At 38.0% G+C, this 19967-nt stretch overlaps 1 protein-coding gene across 2 annotated transcripts in view; it reads left to right on the forward strand.

Moving 5' to 3' along the window:
* MICU2 (mitochondrial calcium uptake 2) overlaps positions 1-19760 on the forward strand; it is a 162392-nt gene extending 142632 nt beyond the window's left edge. For both annotated transcript variants that reach the window (XM_064505015.1, XM_064505016.1), the window contains 5 exons: positions 3111-3208; positions 12448-12619; positions 12912-13020; positions 16126-16283; positions 16602-19760. In XM_064505015.1, the coding sequence (XP_064361085.1) occupies positions 3111-3208; positions 12448-12619; positions 12912-13020; positions 16126-16283; positions 16602-16706 (642 nt within the window). In that variant the 3' untranslated portion in view covers positions 16707-19760. The remainder of the gene's footprint in view (positions 1-3110; positions 3209-12447; positions 12620-12911; positions 13021-16125; positions 16284-16601) is intronic.
* Positions 19761-19967: the final 207 nt, after the last annotated feature.

Consider the following 19967-nt stretch of genomic DNA (forward strand, 5'->3'; position numbering starts at 1 on the left):
TGCTTGAGGTGAAACTGCTTAGATTGAAGACTAGATTGCCTCCAGGGATAGCAGCCTGACCTAGCAGCTGCAAAACAAGTAACATTTCAGAGAAGAGGCCTCTCAGAAAAATTTGGAAAGATTTGGTCTTAACTTTAGAAAGAGTCAGGTCATCATTAGCAGATAGAAGCTAAGATATTTTTTCCTTGACTCTCCTTTCTTTTCTGTCCCAGTTCTTCATTTGCTTACTATCCCTCTTAACCAAAAAAATTAAATCCAAAATACGTGTTATTTTTAAATTTTCTACCAAAACAAGACATGGCATAGGAAGCAAGTAAGAGCACAAGGACCATATTACAGATTTTAATAATTTCCAGTCATGCCTCTAGTGAATGCTGCAATGAAAGGTGGTAAGAGTCTAGAGATGGTCAGTCTGTTAACAGTTCAGATGTGTTTTGAAAATCACTTAGGTGCATTATTTTGAAAATCCCGTCTCACTATGTGATAAGTTTCTTCTCAGTGGCGCTTGTTGCTACTTGCTGCAGTATCAAGTCATAAATGTCAGAAGCTCGGTGGAGAGCTACAGGATTAGGTCTGCACTATGACTCAGTGTTTGCAGCATGCGGCTTCTGTTCTACCAATCTGTGTAATGTAATAAAGAAATGAATGTGTTATCTCATCTTGTTTAAAAGGGAAGAATTGCATAATTTAGCACTTCATGGTGCTTTTGAAAAGTGTACCAGGAGTTAAAATTACTCTAGAAATGTAAGATTATATTTATAATGTGTACACACATGTTCATTAGTTCATATAGACTTGTTTGTCATCAGAGCTTGGTCTTTGTGGACCCAGGACACATCTGAGCTCCTCAGGCTAGACACATGTCTGCACCCCAACCCATGCTCACATCAGGGTGTGACTCAAAACTTATCACTATCCCTTCTCTGCTCTGTGCTGAGCTTCCTTTCTGTAAGCTCAGAAAGGGGCTGTGGGGCACGTGCCAAGATCTGAAGCCACCAGACTCACCAGAGTACAAAATTTCACTAAATTTAGATGGTGGCGCTGTGATTGAGTTGCAGTCTGGTCTTTTTTACAGCTCTGAGATTAGGTTACCATTTCACTCTCATTGCCAAGAGAGACATTCCAAGCATAAGTTATTCTTTTACCTAAGCTCAGGAGGGTGAGGTGTTGGAAATACTAATAGAGCTCTCATTATCTTCTAACAAAGATTTGTCATGTTGGTACTAATTTATACAGTTGAGCAGCAAAAGCTCCTAATGATTCCGTGGACAAAAAGGAATTATGTACTAACATGTACTTTAATTTAATAGCATTAGCCCTAGTGAAAGCAATTTTTTTGAAATTTTACCCTCAAGCTGTAGTCTCTCTGGTTTCCTATTGCATATTCTGTTTAAACAAATGTACTGTTTTGTAGTTTTAAAATACATTTAACTCTAACATAGTGCTTGGACATCTGCCAGTTTCACCTTGGAATTTCAACTGATAAAGAGGGTAGGCAACAAGTAGGTGCATATTTGTTATAAATCCAGGGATAGGCTTTGTCATCTTAGATAAGATGAGATAGGTATTGTTTGTGTGTCTTCTAGCTTATAACTACAGAAACCTGAAGAGAAGAAAAAACTTTTTCTGTTGCAGACTTAGTTTTTAAAATTAGTTAAACCTTGTTTTTCAGCATGCTTTCAATGCAGCACTGATTTCGATATGGAGTCATAGTTAAATATAAGTTACTAGAAGTATTAAATCAGGTAATCAGTTGTTCAACGCTAAAAGTTACTTCAGCAAATTTATTTCTTGCATTTTCAAGTCTCCTTTAAGCATGTAAACCAAAAGCACAAAAAGCAGATGAGAAATGTGCTGTAGTGAGAAATGTGTTGACTCTCCTCTGTTTCTTCCTACAAAACCTTGCATTCTGACATAAATAGTTTGGGTTTGACTTTCAAATAAGCATCCAGGAATCTCTGTGTGTCAGTCTTAGTAATCTGAACTGTTTAAACTTCAGAAGCATGGACCTTGTGGGTATTTAAATATTCTTTGCCTACAGTTGAATGTTAAAGTTCAATAAGTGCAGTTTGCATATGACTTGAAAAGTTTTTTCCAGGTTCATTCATACTTCATATCACTGGCATTTAGTGAATTGTGACTTGCAGCAGAAATGAGGAACGTTACCTCTTTAATGATAAAATATTGTGTCACATATGCAGTAAGCATGAAACACACAGTGGACTAATGGGACTTGTTATTGATGATGCTGAAAGCTAAATAACCATTAGTATTAAATCTTATGAATAGACTCTTGTCTTTCATCTTACCTCTTCAGCCAGATAAAAGACACAGAGGCTATTTAGATGTCATAAGAATAGTTTGTTGAAATCCCTCCAGACTTACAAAAAAAAATCTCTCTTCATGTTTCTTAGTGTTTTGTTGCGTTCAAAGAAATGCCACTATGCTGGTGCTGAAAGAAGAACAAAACAGATATCCAGCATTATGTGTGGTTTTAGGCTTGTTAAAGATGCTGATAAAGATTTCTGGTTTGAAATAATGTGCATCCTTTTTCTGCAGAACTTTTTTTATCAGATTAAATAAAATATAGAAGAAATAAGAAAATGGAGATTTGGTAAGAAGCCATATAAAACATATCATGATAGAACACTGTGAATGTATTTTTCTAGTTTTGTTCCGTAGACTAAGTCATGAAGGTATTCACAGAACAGAGTTTGCACATGGCTGGAACAAATCTGAAAGATCTGATTAAAACACGTTTTTTTACAAAGATGTTAACTTTTTAACATCTGTATTCAGCTAAGTGTCAAGCTTTTTCAAAATACAACTAACAATCTTCTAAGTTCTAATAAAATACACAAAAGAAAGTTATAAAATGTATTCAGTCTTTGTATAGGATATATTAGAAGCAGAACATACAATGCATTGTTTCCTGTTCATGTGGAGGAATTATTCAGCTCTGAGATTCGTATGCAATAGCTTTGGGAAGAGTAATTAAATTACAGTGGTATTTTGTAAAATTCTAGTTCAAAATATTTCAAGATTTGTGTTGAATAGATAACAGTAGTCATTCAATGCATACTAATTAATCATAGTTTTTCATTTTATAGGGCGCAGAACTGGAAGGCTCTGGTGTGAATACCATGTTGCTGGTACATTTCTTTGGAAGAGAAGGAAAGGAAAAGCTTCACTATTCTGAGTTTTTCAGGTATTTTTTCAGATACACGAGTCTAACAGCAACCAAACCTGTTACTACTCCTTCTGCTTTGCACTAACACAGGGATTAATCTGACCTCACACTGAGCTGGTTCAGAAAGTTAAGCAGGTAAGCAAGCAGGAGGCTATTCATAATTTTGCATGGTTACCTTTCTAGTTTAGCTCCTTGAGTCTGCTGTCTGCAGGAGAAGCTGAGCACCACGAGGAGCTCAAAAGCAGCAGTGGGGCTGGAGGCCGTGATGGTTGGGACTACCATTCCTGGCAGCTGTTTGATGGCATAGCTGCAGACAGTATGACTCAGGAGCATTTTTCTTCTTCTTGGTCAAATCATCAAAGCAGTGACTGCTAATCAACAAAAAACATTTAAGTTGAGACCTACACCCTGCCCCCTCCCCCTGGCTCTTACGGGAGGGTACAGGCAACTTCTCTCCTCACTTCAAATTCCAGCTTCTTTTCAGATTTTAACTGTGCCTTTTCTTTTACCCTTTGAACTGCTTTTGCAAAGGGACTGTGCAGGTACTTCATGGCACTGAAGTCAGAACTCAAATTAAGACAGAAGGTAAACACCACATCCGTCCGAAACCGCAGTGAAATACTGAGTGACTGTTGCTCCCTGAAGCATGTGACAGTCAAGCTTATACCAGTCTATTTCACTGCAAGCTTTGTAAAATCAGGAGTTATTAAAAAGTTCTGAGTTTGATCCAGGGAGTCATTCAGTTCGTACATCACATACATTTCAGAAAGGTGCTGTTATCCTTGTCTGCATCAGAGTATGGAGTTCTGCTTTGGTTGCTTTCAGCTTGAAAGCCCAGTGGTGTATCAGCTGTTGGTGTTTTAATCAGATGAGATTTTTTCTTCCAATTTTTATTTCAATCAGTAATGATGACCACCACCTACACAGCATCACAACTTAACTGCTTAAAACCCTCTGTTAGCTGGGAGATCGGTTTCTCCCATATCAACTCAGCACACCACATCTTGACACCTGATGTGTAACATAACATCAAGAGAAGATTATCTCCATTACTAGTACTTTTTCTACAAAAATAATCAGTTGTTTGTGATCTGCAAAAATAAATCAGGATAATGTGTATATTTCAATTTATATGCAGAAGCAAGGGAATCTGTGTCAGCTCTCTTAAAAATGGATGTTGTTGCAATCAGTAGAGGTTTGGGGAAAGCCAGAATAAAAAAGGAAGAGTGACAATTTTCCTGACACTACAGAGTGCTCCACTTCACTGACTCAGGCACACACCAATCTTCATATAAACAACCTTTCTCTTCTGAAGACCTCAACTCAATAGAAAGCTAAACAAATAAAATAAATTTAAGATGCCTACAGCTCTCTTCTCTATACCATAGGTCCTCTAAATGGAACAAAAGACAGCACCAGTAAAAGGCTGTGTTTGCATATACAGTGTAAACTGGAGTGCCTCAGGTCTTAGATAAAATCCTACATTGACCCAATGAGGCATGACATTGATAAACCTATGTACCTAATACATTCAGAACATGCAGGTTAAAGACCTTTGCCTACCACACAGATAGAGGCCTGTAATCAAAATCAAACTCCCACATCTTGCTCTTAAATTTGGGATAAGTGTAAGGTTTAATGCAGGTAATTTTTCAGCAGTGGCAGTTATTTTTCATGGAGTTGGAATGTGCCTCTTTATCACTGCGTATACACTCCATGTCAGTCGCAACATGACAGCCAAGTTTGTTTAACACACAGAAAGGTGAATAAAAGGATCAGTGTCTTTTTAACCTGTGTGAAGATATCACTTTTCACATGATTTTATTTGCAAGTAAATCAAGCACATCATTTCTGGGTTCCTATTGTTCAGAGAAAATGTGATTTCTGTCTGATGGCCGCTCACAACATTTTACCTTACACGGGAAGCTATTGTTGGCTATTTGATCAAAGTGCCATGCTGTTTTTACAAGAGATGACTGATGAGCTGTACAGACATAGATCATTGTCAAAAGCAGAAAATAATGATGGTAAATGCTTTTATCATTTTCCAAGTTCTTGCTTAGAAAGCCTTTCGTTGATCAGTGTAGTACCTATTAGAAAGAAGGGATGATTAAATTTGATTAGGACACACTAAAACTTGTCACATCACTTAAATATACAGTTCGCACTGTGTTGTAGAGTCCTTGAAACTAAAAAAAAAAAAAATCACAGGAATGCTTTCTTTGTGAAATTTCATTGTACTTATAAGGGAATTCAGAAAGCAGAGACTAATGTTCTCACCTCATTACTTACATATATTTTACTCATGCTCCCTTTTCAGTTTCTCTGGCTGACTTTAAAATATCCTTTTGTGAGTGTGTAACCATCTGTATCGTCATATACACCAATGATGTCCAACCCTTTTAGCCCACAGTCCAATGATTTAAAAAATATCAGAGGGCCCCAGTCAGGCCCTTTTCTGCTTTCTTTGCATTCAACTGTCACAAAGAAGACAGAAACCATCTACAACTCTTCAGGCAATGTAGAGCTGCTCTAAGCCAGCTCTCCTGCCTCCTTCCCACAGCCCCAAAGACAGGCGGCACATTGCCTGGAGAGAGGGAAAATGTTTAAGCACGCAGTGCTCCTGTCATCTCCACCTGGTGTGTGGTTCTTTGGAAGTCATCATAGATGCTTTTTAGTGGACGTAAAGAATGAGACCATGAAACAGAGGGGGAAAAAAGACATTTTTAGCCTTTCTTGAGCTGCATGGAAGTAAAGAAGTAATCTTTTCATATGTATTTTGTGTCCAGTCAAGCTCTTTTCTTGACATCCTGCAGAACATAGTCAAAACAGTAACGAAAGCTGCTCCTTTTCTTTCTCTGTTGAGCAGCAGGCATCTAGTGGTGGGATTCCTGCTTCATTCTGCAGCTTCCCCTGTGCCTGCTTAGAAGTTGTGGAAACAATCAAGGAAGCATAATTCTGTGTCTTTCCTATAGGAACAAGGAGGTTTCAGAGGTCTTAAAGCTTAAGATCTTAATCTTCTTGATTCAAGGAACACGTGTTCAGCTCAAAAGTGCTACATAATTTCTTGCCAGCTGTATTGTCCGTCATGTCATCATTCAGAACTTCAAAAGCAACAGCTGGTTTCCCTGGCAAAAGTTAGGCAGTGTCAATCTACATTATTCTGGAGTAAGTTTAACTACCTCACTAGTAAAGGTGGTGCCTTCTAGTCAAACACAGCTGGAATGATTGTTCTTCTACAGTTTAAGATGGTATAAGACAACATGCACCAAGCCTAAAATGATGTAACAAAGAAGAGTTAGTTTAATACAAGAAGCTGTAAGCAGGTCACACTTTCTTCTCAGAAGACCTGAAAAAATTTCAGTTTCAGGCAACACCACTGACTTTTACAGCTCAGTAATAATGTCGGTCTCTAATACCAAGCCTCATCTTCTAGAATGTCGAATTTCAAATATGAAGCCAGAGGCCAGAAAGTCACTGGAATGCCAGGTTTTCTTTTTTTTCATGCATGGTAGGTGTCCCTATTTTTTGAGACATAGAAACCATTTGGGGGCTTTTTCTTCCAACAGTGTTTCAGCTGTGCTTTGAATTTCAGCAATGCTGTTTGTATTCTTGTTTTTCTTTCTCGGTAGAAGACGATTCAGTTTTCTAGGTATAGCAAGTATTTCTTCTTGACAGCCACTTTTTTTTTCTGAAAAAGTCCCTTAGTGATCTTATTTAAGCATGTCTAATCCCAAATAAAAGAGGAGACATTAATTTACTCCCGAAAGAGTTTACAACTGTTTTTTTTTTTTGGTAATCTGTCCCCAAACAAGCTTAAATCTCTCACAATCCACTTGAAGGAAAGAAAAAAAAAAGTAAAAGGAAGACATGTATTTCTTTTTTCTGGTTTACAAATGGCTTACAAAGATTATTTCCTGGTATGGTTAAAAAATGGACATCTTTCAAATCCATTTTACAGTGTTTTCTTACCTGATTTGTTGCTTCAAAACTTCATATACATTAATAGAATTGTGCACTAGAAATATTCTTTATTCATTGTTTCTTCTTTATTTTCTGCTTTAGCTCAAAGACCACAAATTGTATAACCATACACAAAATGAGCCTTTTTTTTAACCTGTCCTGTTCTGCTCTTTCAGTATTCTGAAATTCTGTGTTACATTTCATTTGAAGCCTTTCATGTAACCAGAATGCTCTAGAAGGGACTACACTGCTAGTGCAGAGATTTGGTGCTTTTCCGTGTGTATGCTGACGCACGGATGCAGAATCTCTTCCAAGTAGCCTCATCAAGCAGTAACGCAGCAGTACTTCTGCTGGGATGATAGTTTGTACATTCGTGGTGATTTGCATCTAGGGATTTAGAAGTGCTTTGCAAAAGCAGATTTATGGTTGCCCCCTTACTTGGCTGTGTGTACATATACACAGAGATACAAGTATATGTATGTACGTGAACCTCCAGTACACTTAGGGATTACATCATGTATAGCCAGTATCAGACAGTGAGGAAGTGGAAGAGATGGGAGCAAAATCTGGCTTCATGATTATGTATTCATATCACGACTGAATTTGAACATTTCCCGAATAGTTAGTAATAAGGTTAAAAAGAATCTCCATTTCTTCCTTTCCTATATACCTGCCAGAGGAATAGCTTGATTAGTTTCTACAGCATGTTTATAAATGAAAGTGAGTAGTTTTGTTGCATTTGAGTTGGAAACATTTGAGGACATGAAACAAAGTGCTTTTTTTGCTGTAATTCTGAAAACAGTGAGATTCATGAACTGTCTTTCAGCTTGTAAAACTGAGTTTACAAGCACGTATCTGAAGTTCTGTAAAGCTTACGGTCAAGTCCGTATTAGATTTTCTATATTCTGTTTTGGAAAGTCAGATTTGCAAAGAGGCAGCCATGCAGCTGGATTGTAGCAGTCCTTTCCTGCAGAGAGGACTATCAAATCTTCAGCAGGACTCCAGTGTCCACAGAGGAGCCTCAGCAGAGTTCAGATGCTGGGGTGATGTATCCACAACAATCTTTGTGTTACTTTTCCTTCCTACACATTAGTGCCACAAGCACTGGTCAGTTCTGTATTTGACTATTAAAGCTCTGTACAAACGTTCAGTACAAGTCAAGAGGTGTACGAGGGGAAACTTGCCCTAACCTTTCCTTTTGTGCTTCATTCTGCTAACTTTGTGTGCTATAAGGAATATGCTAGCACTTCATTTCAACATCTCAGGTTGGAGGGAGAATAGCTGGATTCCTGAGGTCCCCTGGCTTTTATTACATTTTCACTTCTCTGAAAGGTGAGTTGCCAAAAAGTCTTGAGAGACTCCCTCTTTCTATAGATTTGCAAAGCATGTTACAAAATGAGGGCTTAAATCCTGATAAGGTTTCTGGAGGCTGTTGTAACAGGATAGCAAATTTGGCCGTTAGCCTTCAATGTGGGTGTTTTAAATAAGAGTGTGGATAAAGCAGGCTATCTTAAAGTGCTGTCTGTTCCCTGCCTTTTTCCTGTCTTAAAAATTAAGGATTTACCTTTTCTTTTTTTGTAAACTCAGGGCTTGCTTTTATTGTCAGCTACTGTAGTGTAAGAGTATTCCCAGTGTGATTACTCTGGAGTTGTACAGCACATCTGAGATCAGAATCCTCTTCCCTGTTTCTAGTTCTGGACCCCTGGACCCCTTAGAAGTCCATGGCCAAGCTCATATTGACCTCAGGAGAGCAGGAATTTCATTTCTGTGCTTGTTTTTCCTAATACCTGAAGGAATTCGAAGGAATTTCTAGCAGAAACTCATCACGTTGTGATCCAGAAGGTACAAAAGCAAATATCCCTAGTAGTGTCTTAGGCATATAAGTATCAAGCTTTACTTTCTAACTAGAAGGTTATTAAAAATAACTTCTAATAACTTTCTCTTAAAAAAAAAACTCATTAGGATTTTTAACTCTCACATCTGGGAATAAAAATGACCTAGAATGCTGATGCAATGATTCATATTATTGTAATTTTTGTAATATGGGAGACTATCACATCTGAATTTTAAAGTGCACAGTTCAGCTTCTGCTCCAAGTAGCATTTAGTAGTGCATGAAATCTTCCCACTCCACCTTGCCGGGAGCAAGCCTACAAGTTGAAATGAAATATCCATTAAATTTTTTGTACCTAAATAAGTAATAATCTGAGTAGAGCAGTAAGATAGGTGGTTATCAGGCAATAGGAAGTATGCAGTATCATTGCCTCAAGGCAAAGGGAATGGGCAAGAAACCAGGCCTGAGAAAAGGCAGTGGAAAACACTCAGTGGGACAGGGGAAAGAAAACACTTCTTTCCCTAGCAGACTAGAGGGTGCAGAAGCAAGTGCATGTTAAAAATGCCACAGCCAAACCCTCCCTTTCCTCTCTGCGTTGTTGCACCTTTCAGCTGGCTGATGTGTATGGTTACATGGGCCACCTGTTTCTTCCTTAGCATGTAAAAACACTTGGTGTTTCAGCTCTCCTGCCTTTATGTGGTATGACCAAAGCAGCCAGTGAGCAGGCTGCTGTGGGTCTTCTGCTTCAGTATGTAGAGAAGACGGAAGAACATGACCAGTACAGCTAACGTTTGAGACTTGCTCCCCCCATAAATAACTCCTGCTTCAAATAACAAACCTTAAGTCTGTCACAAGGTACGTCCACCTTTCACAGACTAAAAGCCAGGAGAATAAAACACACAGTGTCTCGTTTTCCTATATTCACAATTAGGCATATTTCTGAAAATGATCTGCCTTTCAGCAGCAATTCCTTCCCTAGACCAAGCATTAAGTGGGCTGGAGGCAACAGTCGAAGGTGCAGCTATTGTTCTGTACAGTTTCTGTTGTGACTTCCAGCGAAGCACAAACAACACGTCCCGGATCCTACCTGCTCCTCAGACCTTGCCATACATGCTCAAAATGCAGCAAAGTGGTCCTGGTCCAGTCACAGCTGGACTGACTCCCTGCCCGGTCTATGCAGATCCCACCTGTCTCTGGGGGAGGCCCCTTGTGATGCTGGTCCTGCTTACCTGGTCAGCCAGGACAGATACCGTGGATATAAAAAACGGTCTGAGGATCGGGGTCTTCAAGGCAGAGAGCAGCCAGTTTCTGACAGGCTTCAGGGGCAATGGTTCTCCGAGTTCCCCCAGCCACAACTGCTTCTCCTAGCAGCATGGCCTGTCATATACGCTGACTTATTTTGTCCTAACCATCTTTATCCACACCCAGGAGTAGCCAGGGACCCCTTCACCCTGTCGCCCTTCCACCAGCCCCTCCCTTACGGCTGTGCTCTGCCCTAGCCTAGACCAAGCAGTAGTCCCTGCCTTGCTCTCTCCTCCCAGCTGAAACTGTGCTGTCTCATAGGGGCGTACAGAGCAGCGGGACTGCTGCTGCCAGCCCACGCTGACTGCTCTCCTCCATCCCACGCTGGTTGTTGGCTGGCCAGAAGCAGCAGTCACCTCGTTAGCTTAGCTGCAAGGGCAGGAGCTGCATCTGAAAACCAAAGCATGGTTTGCAAGGAAGCTTTTGCGGCTCTGTAAGACAACAGGCCTCTCCTTCACATCTGCCGACCAAGCGATTCCTTTGGGATTTTATCCCCTTGTGAGAGGGAGCAAGGAGACTTCAAAGTGAGCCAGGTCTTAAGGAGGACTGTGGAGGAATATGCCTCAAATATTGACTATATTGTGGAAGCCTTGTAAACCTACTTTACTGGACCAGATAGATATCCATATAAAATGAGAGAGCATACCATACCCCTCCTCAGCATTGCATTAATAAAACTGTGGCCTGCCACTTAAAATCACTTCCACTGTCAAGCTCTCATTTACCTGCATGCCGTGAGCAATGAAGCATTTGTTCAGGCCCTTTATTTGTATGTGCAGCTCTAATTATTATGGAAGAAAATACAAGAGAGAGCTTATGCTGCAGCAGCAGTCTTCAGCTTACCCCTTACAGATTGCACAGAGCTTCAAGCTACTAATTGTCCAAGCGATCTCATTAAAGAACTAAAGATAGTTGTATGGACTAAAATGCCTCAATTTCAGGGAAAAGAATTCAAATCCAGTGAGGCCATGCAAATACTGACAAGCAAATGAGCCTCTACTCATTTTTGCTGCATAGACACTTAGCTGTCCCCTTCTTCAACTAATTGCTTTGTCTCAGTATAGAAGTATTTCGTTCCTTCCTATCCGTAATTATTGCAGCTCACTAAAGCGGGGTTCTTTTGTTACAGTAAGGACATTCTGGCAAGCATCATTGTGCTTTTAGCCTTTACTTCCATGAAAAAATCATCACTTACTTTTACATTGCCCCATTTCTAAGGTAAGAATTATCAAGTAGATCACACACCATTGTTTTTTGCTTTCTCCAAATTTGTATCAGGCCAGAAGAAAGGATAATGGCCATGTAAACCAAACTGAGAAAACTCAGAGCCACAACTCTGCTTACAGTGGTAGCTTCTGTGCCTGCAGGTTGTTACTTGTTTCATGTTTTACTCTATCTCCCTAAAAAAAAGATGTATCCTAAAAACCGTGATACTCACACCTCCCTTTTTCAGACAGTTCTCTTGTTACCTTCCCAAACACCTGTGACATCATTTTCTGCCCTCTTCCAAACTCTGCACATGTCAGCTGTAATCCTCTGTAATCCATTCTCTCATGAGTGCAGACCTGATCTGCCAAACCTCTCTTTGCAGTTATAATCTTTGAGGCTTTTAGTCATCTTCTCCTGTATCGATGATTTCAATTTTCCTTTTTTTCTGTCACTTTTCTAGTTAAGGCTTATGTTGCTTGTGATTGTTAGAGCCTCATCTTTCTAAGCATTTTCCAACCTTTTCATTCCTCTCTGACTAATATGAAATTTCATAAATCACGTGTCAGGCCTTAGGTATTGTGTCCTTTCTCATTCATTCATTTATTCATTTTAATACTGCCTCTTCAGTAGTTTTATCTAATTATCTGCACATTTTTAAACATTTTTCTTCCATATGCAAAAGCTATATACTAGGTGCATCTGTAAATTACCTTAGCAGCAGCAAGCTATGTACGTAGACTTAGAGAGCACCCTACTGGTATAATTACTGAAATGCAGCAGTGCAAACAAATCAGTACCAACAGGTAAAATTACATCAACAACATTTTAAACACTGATGTAGATAGTATCTGTGGTTAGGTGTCTGCTACATTTAGTAGCTAAGGTAGGAGCAGTGACAAAGTGGTGCAAGTGCAAGTAGCAACTGTTGGATAATGTTTGTTTACGCTTAGATTCATGGAAAATCTGCAAACAGAAGTACAAGAAATGGAATTCATACAGTTTTCAAAGGGCTTGAACGTCATGAGAAAAGAAGACTTTGCAGAATGGTTGCTGTATTTCACTGATGAGGAAAACAATGAAATTTACTGGCAAAACGTGAAAGACAGAATTCAGGCAGACGAGGTTGGTACATAAAGTATACTTTGTTTTGCTTCCTCGTTTTTAAGTACAAGTTTTCATTTGAGTATGAGTATACAAAAATGTAACTAGGTTCTGAGTGAATTATTGCAGCTTTTCACAAGGATTTTATGCCAATAAGAACAGTGCTAATTTCTCAACTGAGAAATACAAATATTGAAGATGAATAAGCAGACTCACACCTAAATATTAGGTCCTACCAGATTTAAGGAAATAGATCTACTAAGATTTGAATGTATTATTCAATATATATCATCTGAATTCTGTAATACTCTAGAATATCAGTTTGGAGGAATTCAAGACTTTTTGCAAGTTTACAAACAACCTGGAAGACTTTTCTATTGCCATGCAGATGTTTACAGTAGCTAATCGTCCTGTTAAACGGGGTAAGTGCTGCTCAGTTTCATATATGTATTTTTAAGAGAAAATATCTTTCTGTTACAGAATTTATATAAATAAGTTATCCTAAAGCAGCATTATGGAATTGAAAAATACAGGATCCTACTCTTCCAGATTAATTCTATTTCATGAAAAATAATGATGCACCTTTCCCAAAATGTTTTAATTTGTAAGTCCTAGTGAGTTATATAATAGCCCATTCACCAAACTACTCACATCAGACCAAATTACAGATCAGGAAATTTGACAGATGATTTTCATGAAAGAATGCATGTTTTTGTAACAGTTCATGATAATAAAACTTTTTTCTGCCAATAAAACTAATTTTCTGAGGAAACTAACAGTAGAAATCTGTTCTTTTGAATGGCTTATAGCAACTTACTATGTTTTATTTATTCCTCTGTACTGTCATCTCCCTGTGCTTATGTAATATTACACAATCATAGCTATTAAAAAGAAAGAAGGTACTAACGTGTTTCTTATAGCAAAGATTTGGGGGAGAGAAGTTGCTGATAGTTCTTATTTCCTATATAATAGAAATTAGGAGCAATGCAACAAAACTTTCATGGAAATAAAAATGCTTTTTGTTCTACTTCTGAGGTTGTTACCTACCTGTTATAGTTCAAAGGCAGCCCTCATAAGTTTTTTGAAAATAGTTCCTGAGGAAAGTTGATGAGACTTCAACATTCATTGAAATAAATGTCTGACTGGCTTATCTAAAAAAAGGAAGGAATCGTGACAAGACAGGAAGATAATTCAGTATTCTTGAGAGAGAAATACAAAGATTATTTAAATCAAAGGCGGCCAAAACTGTGTGTTTTTATCATGCTGTAATTGCCTTCACTAGTTAATCCAGCTTTCAGTAAGTTTAGTTTCCACAGCCTCTCTGGGCAACCCATTCTAGAGCTTTGCCACTCTCATAGTGAAGATTTTTTCTCTGCTTTCAATCCGATTACCTTGCTGCAACTTGTGACAATTGCCTCTTACCTCTGTGCACCCAGAAAAAAATATGCCTCTGTCTTCTCTATGAGTCCTTTAGGTAGCTGAAGGCTGCAGCTAGATACCCCATCATCCTTCTGTTCTCCTCAGTTCCCTCAGCTTCTCTTCTTCCGTCACATGCCCCTATCCCCAACCAGCTTCATGGCCCTCCTCTGCCTCATTTGTCAGCATCTTTCTTCTGTGGAGGATATCGATTGTATTTATACAAAATGTACACGTGGAAAGAAAAGAGGATAAAGTAATGACGAAATAATAGTCACAAGTGAGATACAAGCGTTTAGCTCACGTTTATGTAAGCAACACATTTCTAAAATGCCAAAGGATGATGAAGCCTATGGTTGGTGTTCACTCTAGCAAAATTTATTTAGAAAAGCTCATTACTAACCAAACAGCACTTGAGCATTTCTTTATGCACTGAACCATATTGTGAATGTTACACATATACATGTTTAATCATTCCTTCATCAAAGTTCTTTGTCTGGCTATTTTGCCTTTGTGTACATATGTGTATTCACACACGTGAGTATTTTTTTAAAAATGGGTCAGTCCTTCAGCACTTCCCATTATTCCTATGCATATTTTTTTATTCTAAATCTGCAGCTCATCTTTTCTCTCTGATAAGATGACCCTTCTTGGTTTGAAGATTATTACACTTGACAATTGTAGAAGGTCTTTTTCCTTTTCTTCATATACTGTTCAAGAAAAACAGTGCCATCTTCGGATTTCTATTTAGTATAAAGGGCTAAAACAGCTTACATGTTTCTAAAGACAAAATTAAGGCTCTTCATTTCATATTTCATGATGCTTTTAGTTTGTGGTATATCCTTTTACAGAAGGATGTTCCTTCTAATCATATGTGAACCAAATGTGAATGGATCAGCTACATTTATACATGAATTGTTCAAAGAGGCAATGATGAGAACTAAGCCAGGAGTGCTCTTTCCTCTAAGTGCCCAGAACTAATCATATTTATACCAGTGTTTATAAACAGCATTTGTCTATGAAAATAGTGTATATTTATTTATTTATTTATTTATTTTATTATATTATATTATATTAATATTAAATATATTTATTTATTTATTTATACGTATACACGATATATGATTTAGTGGGACAACTTCCTATAATAATCTAGAGTACTGCTATACTATAGTAAGCTCCTGTCCCTCCTTGAAATTCATACATCCATGATGCCTACAAAAATGCATCAAATTCAGGTGCTGTGATTGTGCTTGCTATAATAATCATTTCACTGTTACTTTCTTATGTTTTATGGCAACCCCGATGCCTGTTTCTTTATCTATATTTGAGTCAAAACTCCAAATTATTTATACCATAAGCCCAGAAGTGGGGATACTAGGTGTTACTGTAATGCACATGATAGGGTAAAAAGAGGAGGACAAGAAGCTGGAGAGGAAAGTAGATCTCCAGAGAGGTATGACAACTATTTCTGCCTTAAGTCCTCATAAACTCTTCCCCCATAAATCTAAGAAGAGTTAACCTACTTCTTAACACCTCTTTAAAAAATAGAACCACAAGTACTTAAAACTATGTGCTGTAATCAGTGCTCGAAGTATCTGGTGGTATGTGTCTCCACAGAATCACTGAGGGGATTGCCAGTTGAGGTGGAGTGTGGCATGGAAAACTGTTCTCTGAGGAGCAGAGTATTCTTATGGAGTTATTTGACATGAAACTGGTTCAAGATAAAATGGTAGTGTTTTTTTTATGAGGCTGTAGTAAGGCAAATGCTTTCTAATCTGTATGCACAGATGCATGTCAGCCAAAAGTAAATATTTTTTTAACATGCAGCCATATTCAGCAAAAACTAATTATCACTTTCACTGTTGCTTGAAAATGAGTAGTGCAGTTTAAAAGCTTGTAATAAAGGTAATAAAGATTGTATTGTGAAATATGAAGCAAGCTCAAGTACATCCTGATTGAGGTCGTCTGATATAGTTTACTAGTTCACACATCCCATATTCTCTAGGTAAGATGCCAGGAGACATTGTAAGTTGTACAGAATCCTGTTATTTGCTTTACAATTTTTTCAATTCACAATGACATATAAGGTAATGTTATCTCTTTACTAGCTGAGTTCAAGAGAGCAGTGAAGGTGGCAACAGGACAGGAGCTCTCAGATAATGTTTTGGATACCATCTTCAAGATCTTTGATCTAGATGGAGATGACTGCCTCAGCCATGGGGAGTTTCTTGGAGTCCTGAAGAACCGAATTCATCGAGGTTTGAGGGTAACAAGCTGACATAGTCTATCATTTTCAGTTATATATTTATCATTTTTTAAATACAACAGATGATTATTAGGGAGAATTTGCAACTATCTTGTTAACACTTGTAGAAATGCAAGTGAAGATAGTGAATAGAATTTACATTGTAAACTGAAGATTCTTTAGTGCTTATGAATCTGGAGGAGTGCTGCCATCAAGAACTTGTTACTATGCATATAAGTTATGGGAGCAGCAGCATTACATTATATATTATATGAACATTTACACAGTCTGTGAGTGTTTTTTTGTGTAAATGCTGAACACACTACAACTTTATTACAGGTACCGCAACAGCAGGGCATCCACGGTTACTGGAAATGTGTGAAAAGAGAAAGCATTAAAGGAGCGAAAGAAGTCTGGAAACAAACTGGGAAAAGTCCTTTTTAAAATAGCCCTTTGTTCCAATACTATAAAGGTTGTTATTTAGGTATTTTGTCTGTCTTGTTTACATAATAGCTGAATCATAACTGCTCATTTTTACAATAGCAAAACTTTAATGAACACAATTTCTACTGCAATAATTTTATAGTGTTCTAGTGCAATCAGTTTGCTTTACAGAACTGTGATCACTTTTGACCTCCATACAGAAATACTCTTGTTCTAGGGAAGTGTTGTTTACTCCTTTGTGGAATCTGACCCTGCACTGTAGCGTATGGGATACATAGGATGTAATCGTGCTCACTGGCCGGTGTGCCACAGCAATAATCTTTCCTGTTGGAAGAGCGGACATCATCTCAGTCAGCCACTAACACAGCAGTTCTCTTTTCCTGGCAAGAATAGGCGTCCAAAAGCCTAAACGACCTGCACAATCCATGCGATATCCATGCAATATCCTAAATCAAAAAGGAAAGGTCACATGTGTCCTCATTACTGTGAACTGCTTGTGTGCTAGTTCCTGGAGCTTGTGTGGTTGTCTGGTTTTGTCTACCTTCATGATGATAAGATTAAACTGGAAATATAAGACTGTTGATAAAGGCTTTAAAAGTTATACATTGATCTATGAATGTTCATAGAGTTCTTCAGACCTCTTCAACAAACAGAATAAATTAAAAGCCAAATTCCTCATTCTATCATAAACAGTAGTAGATACAATTTTAGTCATAACTATTTTGCTTTAATTGTATTGCAAAAGGTAAATGTTTAACAAATAGTGACTTTATCTTAATAAAGGTGTGACAGGGAATGCTGCGGTATCTCAGGAACTCAAGGTTGTAACAGCAGGTGTTGGGGGCAGGGGAGAATACATCCAGGGAAAAAAGTAAATAAAAATTATGCTTTTTACTCCAAAATACAAATAATTAGACATACGACCTTAAACAGTAAAACAAGCAACAGATCAAAATTAATATTTAGCAATTATAGATGAACATTTTTCAGCTATAACATAGTGTGCTTCTATGTGTACACAGATAGGCATGTGACATGTTTTCTTTTCTTATAATATTAGCAACTTACATCCCAAGGATCAGGTCAGTCTTCCTGGAAATGTAGGAGACTAGACTAATTTAAAAAGCTCTCAAGGTGCTTTCTCTTTCCCCTTCCCATTTTTCTGATTTGGCTAGGGTAGGGTGAAAGCTTAACCTTTCAAAAGAGTTTCTTTGATACCAGACTCAACAGATCATCTGGGGAAATGTCTCAAGAAAAACAACCAAGAAGTCTCACCACTCCAAGGAAATATCCATCCCTTTTAAGTATGACACTAAGTATGTTATTCTCAAAGTTGTTTTGCTGTCATTTGGGTTTTGGTGGAGGGAGGGAGCTTTGGGAAGAGGGGAACTTTCCATGATGTACAGATATCAGAACAGCCCTCAGATGGAAGACAGGAGGGACTGCATTAAGAAACCATTAAGATCCTATCTAAAGAGTACAGAGGTTACCAGTAATACATTTGGTATGTCAGTAGTCCTCAGGCCAGCCTGTGATGAGGTGAAGTCTTCACAAGCTTCAGCGTAGTGTCCTTATCCAAGGAAATAGATTAGGAAGTCAGCAAAGCAGCAGTGTGGCGTGGTTGCTGCTGCTCCCAACAAGGCCTTCTCTTGCAGCTTTAATTTAAATTGTGTTAAAGAGCAAATGCTTGTATTCTTGTGGGCTGTGGTCATGCACCCAGAGTCATCCACCAGAACAACAGCATGTGCCTATCAAGCAAGAGCTAAGTGGGTATCATCTGAGCCCTATCTAGAAAATCTCATAGCAGTGACCACCAAAAATTCCTCTGCTTCCCCCAAGAAACTATCAGAATGAAATAAAACACAGTATGTGCCTCTCCCTCTCAAACTGAACTCATGGAATTGTTGTGTGGGCAACAAGAAATTAGATAGCTGGTTTTGTTTTGTACCTTTGGAAGATGCCTGTACCTTATGGTGATGGGATCCGTAAGAGATGGCTAATGGGAGCAAGGGGGGGCAGCGGGACTGGCAGGAAAATACCACAGCAAAATTCACATCACCAAATAATAAAAAAAGGACACAATCAAGCAAGACACTTCTGTACTGCGAAAGTATGTGTGTTCACCCAATGCATGCTTTGTTCCATCTCTGGCTTTAATGCGAGGGTGCCTTTTACCTATTGCTGTTAATATTTTGGCAAATCATTTTTACTTTGGAATGGAGAATATTAGCTAACATCTTATTCTGTGAATTGTTAATAGGTTTATGATGTTCTTTTTTGCTTCTTGGTTTCTTTCGTTTATCAGCGACTTGCTCCCTACAAGCTGTTTGGTTTGGAAAAATCAATTCATCTAGCTCTAGTGTATCTGGAAGTTTAATGTTTCATTGCTCATTTGTATCTGGGTTTGTGCAATTAGCAATATCTCGTTTTGTCAGCAAGTTAGTAAAAAATGCAATTTCAAGTTTTATTCCTAAGCAAAAGGTTTTGTGTCAAGTTCAGAGGAAAAAGAAAACAGCTACACTTACTTTAAAATGAACTTTGTGTCTGTAGTAAAATAAGAAATGGAATGATTGATTGGGAATTAAATACAGTAAGAAACATTTTCAGAAGAAGTTATTCTGAAAGTAGAGCCAGGACGGAACACCTTTGAAGGCCGGGGAAGACTTGCCCCTCAGCTTTAAAGAATCAGACTCTGTTTAATTTTCAGTCGATTCTTGTTCGTCTTCACTAAAAGGTTTTACAGAACAGTCTTAAAATCATTTCTCAGATTTAATATCTTAGACTGAAAGAGCTGTTTACATAAGTGTTTATACTGGCTTTGTCTTTTAAGGAATCCGTAGTAGTTCAGATGTTTTAGTTCCTTTTACAGCTAAAGTAACTGTATGGTATTTGCAAGCTGTCTGTCAGCATTACTCAACACAATTTATGTAAATGTTTATGCCTAGTGCCATTCTATCAGTAAAGCTTAAGGATTATGATTTTTCTGATGTTAGGAACCTTTCCTCTGAACAGAAATACATAGCAAAACTAAATAAAACTACATTTTGAAAAAAATCTCCAACTATGCTTATGAGTGTTATGTGGAATAAAGATTAATACATTATGAAAGTCACACAAATTGATTTCACGTATGCCACAAGGGTGCACAGGGTGAGTACAAGTCATTTACAGGGTATAACTCTTTTACAGAGTTGTATTTGTATCCCCATAACAACACTGTTTATGGTCAGTTTGTTTAGTTTAAGATAATTCTTAAAATGA

The sequence above is a fragment of the Dromaius novaehollandiae genome, chromosome 1 (genome assembly GCF_036370855.1).
Source record: "Dromaius novaehollandiae isolate bDroNov1 chromosome 1, bDroNov1.hap1, whole genome shotgun sequence".
NCBI lineage: Eukaryota > Metazoa > Chordata > Aves > Casuariiformes > Dromaiidae > Dromaius > Dromaius novaehollandiae.